The sequence below is a fragment of the Spinacia oleracea genome, chromosome 1 (genome assembly GCF_020520425.1).
Source record: "Spinacia oleracea cultivar Varoflay chromosome 1, BTI_SOV_V1, whole genome shotgun sequence".
In the NCBI taxonomy this organism is placed as follows: Eukaryota; Viridiplantae; Streptophyta; class Magnoliopsida; order Caryophyllales; family Amaranthaceae; genus Spinacia; species Spinacia oleracea.
In genome coordinates this window covers 127,864,526-127,871,775 of record NC_079487.1, presented here as the reverse complement: position 1 = coordinate 127,871,775, position 7,250 = coordinate 127,864,526, and the positions used below count along the sequence as shown (strand labels likewise).

Genomic DNA, 7,250 nt, shown 5'->3' with positions numbered 1-7,250 from the left:
CTAAAACGCAAACACACACTCTTCTGGCACATATTCTCTCTTCGGAACAAAACCCTAACACCTTCCGCCCTTCCCCATCGCCTTCTTTCTTCATCGTTTCATCAATGGCGTCAGGGGAGAAAACGGTGCTTCAGTTTGGAGGTTCAACGTCTTTGAATGTAAAGGTTCACCCTTTGGTGATATTCAACATCTGCGATTGCTATGTCCGACGACCCGACCAAGCTGAACGGGTCATCGGAACTCTTCTCGGATCTGTTTTATCTGACGGAACTGTAGATGTTCGCAACTCCTACGCTGTTCCCCATAATGAATTTTCTGATCAGGTTTTTTCTTTCTCTCCCCTCTCAATTGATTCTTTTTAATTTGTTTATAAATTTTAGTAAATTTCTTATCTTTTCTTGTTGTAGATGGTTATGAATCCGGTACTTTTAATGAACGATTGTGTAGTTGTCAAATTTCCGTGAAATTTTGATGTAGTTGATTTCGACTTATCGTTTATTCAATTCTCTCTGTGCAATGCTAACTTGAGCTTAATTTTGTTAAATCTGGAATTGTAAATACAGCGAATTTCAATTAGATTGGGTATACTTGTGAAATTTGTGTTTGTTGTGTTAAGCTTTATGGTATAGCTTTTTAGACTAAACAACTTTTAGCTGCCGGATTGGGGAGAAATTTAGGTAAAATAAGTATTTTTGTAGAGCTGCTTATGTTTGGTTAACTAATTGTATTATGTTTATGTTAAGGTATTGGCTTAGTATCCATCGCTCAGGTTGTCAAGTTCTATATGCTTATTGTCATGTTGTCTCAATCTTCGGAATTAAGGATATGATATCATTTAACTGAAAGTCCTTAAATACGTTTAGGTTACTCCCGCTTTTTTTCCCCATTACTCAATCTTAGTAGAGGCATCTTGGCAAATCCAATTTTAACCATCTTTTTGAGAAAGGTGACAATGTCTTAACGTCCCTCCCTAGTTAGTAAACATAGGTTAATTTCTAGATGGAGAAAGTAGATTTTTGGGGAGTGGAAGTGCGGAGCAGTTAGTGATGAGGTGGTTCATGGTGCACTGTCTTGTGGAGCTTGGGATATGAGATTGTTCTGGTGGGTGAGAGGATTTTGTCTGAATTTGTATGTTCTCGTATTAAGTTATGCTTTTAATTTCCAGTCCCTGGCCTGTTGCCCTGTGGGTGGACGTTGATACCCCAGCTAAGGTGAGTTAGCAATTTCAGCATTTCAACTTGACAGTTGGTGCGAATAAATCCAAGACTCTTTCCTATATAAGTAGATAAAATAGTTCTTTGGAAAGGCAGAAAAATATAGCGTTATGTACCTTATTTCGGGATAAGAACTGAAGAAGTTCAGAGAATAGGAGCCACAGGAAGCTAGAAGAGTAGCGCTTTACCTTCCCACTAGTTGAGACTAAGAAGTCCATTGCAGTTGAAGTCCATGAAGATCTTTCTCACTAGAATGTTTCTTTCTATTTTTTGTGATAATTTGCCAGTATGAATTTGAAGAAGAATATAGCACTTAAGCATACCATGTTTTTCTCGAGCTTTCTAAGTTCTAATAATGTAGGGAGAAGGCGGGCCATCTTTTGCTCTTGGTGTCATTAACATAAATGAAAAATCGCATGAAAGAAGCCTTTTATTCTAAATTCTTCTGTGATCTGGTATACGTATACGTCAGAGTTTTGATGTTTTCTTAAGTGCAAGACTAAAACCCACAAGTGACAGATTTCGTTGTGGTTGTCATTAACTCAAGCTGAATGGTTAAATAGCATATTGGCTATTTGGTGTGCTATTTGGTGCATTTTGTATTACAAGTTGGATCTCGTTAACACATTGATTTGTGGAATTTGGTTTTGTAATGACATCTAGCTGTTCTTGGTAGTTGGTACCGATGTCAACATTACTTGAGATTCTTTTATGTGCTTGAGTATGGTTTATCGTTGAGTTTCGAAGAAATTAGGATGACTTGCACCGGCTTTCTTTTAAGATCAACCAGATTCCAGACATATGCAGGTGTCTACTATCAATCCAGGATGGCAGTAATACACATTTGGACTCTGCATACTTCCTCCATTTTTTTAATACTCGCAACATTTGGATTTTTACACTATTCACATATTCTACTTTGACCATTGTTGGTGATTTATATGTAAGATAAAACATAGTCATGTGGGTTCTTGTTAGATCCGTCTTAATGTGTATTTTCAAAATATCAACTTTTTATAATTTTTGCTTAAAGAGAATTAAAGATATTAATGATCAAAGTTGTGCATTGCATGCATGAAAGTGACCAACGTTGCAGCTAAAAACATAGTCCCAATTCTTTATTTTACAATGTGTTGCCACTACTATTACTAACACTACTAGTATTCGATCTGGTTTCTGTCTTATACCAATGGTCTGTGTAACTCAACTATATGTTTTCCCCCCTGCAGGTTGCATTGGACATTGAGTACCACCACAATATGTTGACATCACACCAGAAAGTGAACCCAAAGGAAATAATTGTTGGATGGTATGCTCTAACTCAACTCCTGTATTATCTCGGATCCTTCCATTAGCTTGTCATTTCATGTCATATATCTGAAGTAGTGGCTACATTTGTGAATATTGCTACAATGTGCAGTTTCTAGTTTGTACACTAGTGTAAAAGCTGCTTCTGCTGTTAAACCATCCGATTACGCATATGCTTCCGATTACGCACTCTAATTACTTTGTTGGCAATGAGTAAGATTGTACTTTAACTTAATGTAATCGAGAAATTGTTTGATTCCTTAATTGCATGATCTGCTTGTAATAATTGTAAGCATATAGAGTCAGGCGCTGTACGGTGCCTAACAGGCTAATCGGAGATGTAGTCTGTCCATGGCTCCATGCCTTATTTCATTGACAAAGCAATTTGTTATTGGTTTGCCTTTTCCATGTTCTTATTCCTTTTCCTGTGTAACTTATACAATCTAATATAAATCTTGTTACTTCATGAATTCTGTTGATTTTCAGTTATAAAAACCTTTCAATGTTGTGGCAGTCTGGCAGAATAATAAATAGTGCTGCCTGGGTCGTGATATTCACAAGTTGGCACATAGCTAATACACGCTTGCCTACCAATTTACTTTGATGTTGGTGTCTCATCTCCCCGTTTTTTGTGCTTCAGGTATTCAACCGGATTTGGTGTTACGGGAGGTTCTGCTTTGATCCATGAATTCTACTCTAGAGAGGTTGCAAATCCAGTCCATGTAACAGTGGACACTACATTCAGAAATGGAGAGGCAACAATAAAGGCCTTTGTCTCTGTTAATTTATCTCTTGGAGACCAGTCACTTGCTGCTCAATTTCAGGAAATTCCTGCAGAACTTCGAATGTCAGAAGCAGAGAGGGTTGGATGTGGGCACTTAACCCTAGTTCTCTTGATTAATTAACCCTACTAAATTTGAAAAATACTCCAGTAGTGTGGTGAATTGGGAAAATTGATTTACTTGATTATTGTTGACAGATGAACTTTTGAAATCAACCGCGGCAGACAAAATTCCAAGTGATTTGGAAGGCATGGAAAGCACCCTGGAGAGGTTGCTTGCCCTAATCGATGACACCTACAAATATGTGGATGATGTTGTGGTAAGAACTGAAATACATTTCCACTCTCTTCTTTCAATCAATCTTTGTAGGGTAACTTTTGTGTGTGTGTTTTCTAATGTTGCTACATATTTCCAGGAGAACCGCGTAGCTCATGACAACAAAATTGGGCGGTACCTTGCAGAGGCAGTATCTTCCCTTCCAAAGTTATCTCCTTCTGCTTTTGATAAGCTTGTGAATGACAGCCTACAGGTAATTCGATTCTTTTACCTTGTCTGCTGTTATTTTGGCGGAGTAGATTTAACTGATATGGTTTGTTTTGTGTGATCAGGACCAACTATTATTAGTATATTTATCTAGCATAACTAGGACACAGCTGAGTTTAGCAGAGAAGTTGAACACCGCCGCTCAGATTTTGTAAGTCAAGTTCAAGCAGTTTGACATCTAGCGCCCTGGCAGTTAGAGAAAGAAGAGTGTATTGAGTGATTATCTTCCCATCCTTGTGGAGATTTTTCCTTCGATAAATTTGTTGTTAGTTGATTATCTGTTCTTGGAAAATTTTGACCTGACCACTAGATAATGTATTCGCAAGCATATACGATGCTTTTTATTTTTTCAGAGCTTATCGTTGCCTTTTATTTTACAATGTGATTGTTACGGAGTACTCGACTCCACTCCACTCGAGTTTTATAGTCTAATCCCCATTAAAGGACTCGCATTTGAAGCTTTTGAGTGTGACATTAAATCGTGTGGCATAGATAGATACGATAAAAGGGTAAACAGTAGGAAAATGGTTCCCAAGTTTGTATTGGTGGTAGATGCATGCTATCTGTAACTACGGTAACATTTCAATTAAGGGTTGGAAAACCTACTGAGTTGGAACACCACATGGGTCAACCCACTCGGGTTAGCAGGCTACACATTTTGAAAGTGGGGAATGGTAAAGGAATCCTCCCTCAAAGTGCCCTTAATGGGGAAAGCCTAACCTTTGATTGAAAGCGTAGAATCATTTCTACTAGCCCAAAACATTATAGTGATACTATGAATTATGCGATGGTATTTCTAGTTGTGAAACCTTAGATAACTATGATGATATATTTGATGGTACTCGTAGAGCTATAGTAGTAATTAATCAATGTTTTTCTATAAAACTTCTATTCTGATCTCGCGTATTTTCATCCTTCATTTGGTAAAATAAAATATAGGTAAATACTCTTACATAAACCTAAAATATCAAACACAATTACCTCGAAGTTTGAGGTAAAACATGCTCGTGGAGTGAAGACTGACTAGGTATATTATTACTAAGAAAATCGATAGAGTAGAAAGTATTGCGTAGTACTCCCTGCCATAAAAAATACTTGTACAGTTGTACGTTTCCACTTTCCATGCCGAGTTACAAATAGTCGTTTCCAAAACTTTTGGGCAGTGAATACAAGCAATGGTAGAAAATTGTTGTTGCAACGATAAGAGGATGGGCCAGAGATAGCCACGTGTCAAGCACACGACCATACTCAAATGATGATGATTTATCGTAATTCTCACATAATTAAAAATTATAAAAGAAAATGAAATGAAATAAAATAAATAAAAGATAAGATCTATAAAAACCTTGTGGAAAACCCGTGGTGGAAACACTTCTATAAATAAATTCCAATTCCATAAAAAATAAAAATAAATTCCAAGGGCTGAAAAATTCACACCACCCCAAGTTGCATATATTATCCTAAGCCTTTCTCACAATATAACTGTTTATCATACATTACTTCTCCCCTTAGCAGCTTTCCTCCACCATTATCTAACTCAACAACAAAAGCTTAAGCTCAAACTCAATCAGCCCAAGGAGAACATAATGTCATCATTGCCCTTCGTGTTCGGTGCAGCGGCCAGTTCGAGAGTAGTCACAGCGGCAGCAGCCAAAGGCACGGCAGAAACCAAGCAAGAAAAGAGCTTTGTAGACTGGCTTCTTGGCAAAATAACAAAGGAAGATCAATTCTATGAAACTGACCCGATTCTTCGGGGTGGTGATGTCAAGTCGAGCGGCTCCACCAGTGGAAAGAAGGGCGGCACCACCAGTGGAAAGAAAGGCACAGTTTCAATTCCGAGCAAGAAGAAGAACGGTAATGGAGGTGTCTTTGGAGGTCTCTTTGCCAAGAAGGACTAGTTGATCATACACCACACTCGTGTAGATGATGATTTATCTCAGTTTCCTGCAGTGTCTTTTTAGTCTCTCTCTCTCTATATATAAATATCATTGGATGATTTAATTTCTGTTCATGTTTCAAAACCACTGTTATTATTCAACAATCTTCATTTACTACTCTTGGATGATTTTATTGGTATATATGTTTTTATTGGTATATTAAATCTTCATTTACTACTTTTGGATGATTTTATATATATATATATATATATATATATATATATATATATATATATGCCCTTTATTGTTTAACAAAGTACACTCTTCATTTGGATTTATCAAGCTCATTCTGTCTATGTTCATATTACTTAGTTTCTAAGGTGATCCAACCCCGGCCGGAGAGTGGACAAGATTTTCTTTCCAGGTGAGTGGCTGATCATTTTCCCGGGTGTTGGGTAACTTGTCCAAGTTCAGTGGGACATGACAGGGTTTCCTAACTGAATTCATGAACAATTGTGGTATAAAATTACCCATCACAGAGTGTGAAAAAGATCCTTTGTAAGATGGGAGTTTCTATTAGGAAGCATAGCATAGGCTTTATGGAAATTTCTAACAGCCTAAAAAGATTAACTTGTCATTGATCTTTTCAAAACAAGAAATTATAACTCTTTTATAAAGTTTGATTTCGTAAAAATTCTGAGTTCTGGTCTGTTTTGGATTTTTTCTTCAAGTAAAGAACTAAAGGATGCTTAGTGCTAGGCTGTGTTTGTGTTTCAGTCTGAGGGTCTGAGAGACACATCACAGTTTTAAGGTTAGACACATAATTCAGTCGCAGGATTTTATATGATGGGGCGTTCGGCAAAGCAGAATGAGACTGTCTAGTTCTAGTAACCCTTGCTCTAATACTAAATCAATCAATTTTGCGAATAGGCCAATAGGGTATCAAAATAATGGTTTTTCACAGGAATCTGAATCTTGGTGTGCATAAATTGGGAGAGAAGAGATAAAAAGTTAAGAAAAATCCAAACAGAAGAGTAATAATCTTAATCCTCACATAGATTGTGATTACAGGAGAATTTCAGACGCGAAAAATAAAAAGAACAGCATTCTGATGTAAAAAACGAGTACTCAATGACACAATTTCCAGAATTTTTAAATCCCTGTAGAAGCAACATTCTGGCGCTATCCCTTCCTGAGTGAAACCAGCAATCAGCATCATGAAAGTTAACTAGATGCTACGGCTACGATCACAATGTTTCAAAACAGGGGATGGAGAACAGGACTTAATGTAATCAATGCAATCGTCTAAGGCTTCTCTTGAATGAGGTTCTATTACATCTACTGATTTTGTGCACCCTAAAGATGATTTCTTAGATGAACAGGTACTTCTATTCGTTCCATTTCTAATGCCTACACCAAAACACTTCAAGAACCGCAAAGGTGAACTCTTGGTATTCTTCGAAAATGGCGCCCCATGACCAGAAATACCCTTACTTGTGTTCTGCCTCTTAATTATAAGTTCATTG

The 7,250-nt window shown here is 37.2% G+C and overlaps 2 protein-coding genes across 2 annotated transcripts; both read left to right on the top strand.

The window, feature by feature from the left end:
* On the top strand, window positions 1–4,199 carry LOC110803016 (eukaryotic translation initiation factor 3 subunit F). The gene is made up of 6 exons (XM_022008474.2): window positions 1–323; window positions 2,444–2,523; window positions 3,163–3,392; window positions 3,502–3,623; window positions 3,720–3,833; window positions 3,913–4,199. The coding sequence occupies exons 1-6, from the start codon at window positions 105–107 to the stop codon at window positions 4,000–4,002; spliced, it is 855 nt and encodes a 284-aa protein (XP_021864166.1). The 5' UTR covers window positions 1–104; the 3' UTR covers window positions 4,003–4,199.
* A 1,052-nt stretch (window positions 4,200–5,251) lies between these two features.
* Window positions 5,252–5,961, top strand: LOC130459888 (uncharacterized). The gene has a single exon (XM_056827516.1). The coding sequence runs from the start codon at window positions 5,434–5,436 to the stop codon at window positions 5,743–5,745; it is 312 nt and encodes a 103-aa protein (XP_056683494.1). The 5' UTR covers window positions 5,252–5,433; the 3' UTR covers window positions 5,746–5,961.
* Window positions 5,962–7,250: the final 1,289 nt, after the last annotated feature.

Bases quoted from the DNA above. Each gene is read 5' to 3' on its own strand.
- LOC110803016 (XM_022008474.2), top strand. From the start codon at position 105: ATGGCGTCAGGGGAGAAAACGGTGCTTCAGTTTGGAGGTTCAACGTCT. The intron at 2,524-3,162 runs GTATGCTCTAAC...TTTGTGCTTCAG, and splicing joins AAGGAAATAATTGTTGGATG to GTATTCAACCGGATTTGGTG. The intron at 3,834-3,912 runs GTAATTCGATTC...TTGTGTGATCAG, and splicing joins TTGTGAATGACAGCCTACAG to GACCAACTATTATTAGTATA.
- LOC130459888 (XM_056827516.1), top strand. From the start codon at position 5,434: ATGTCATCATTGCCCTTCGTGTTCGGTGCAGCGGCCAGTTCGAGAGTA.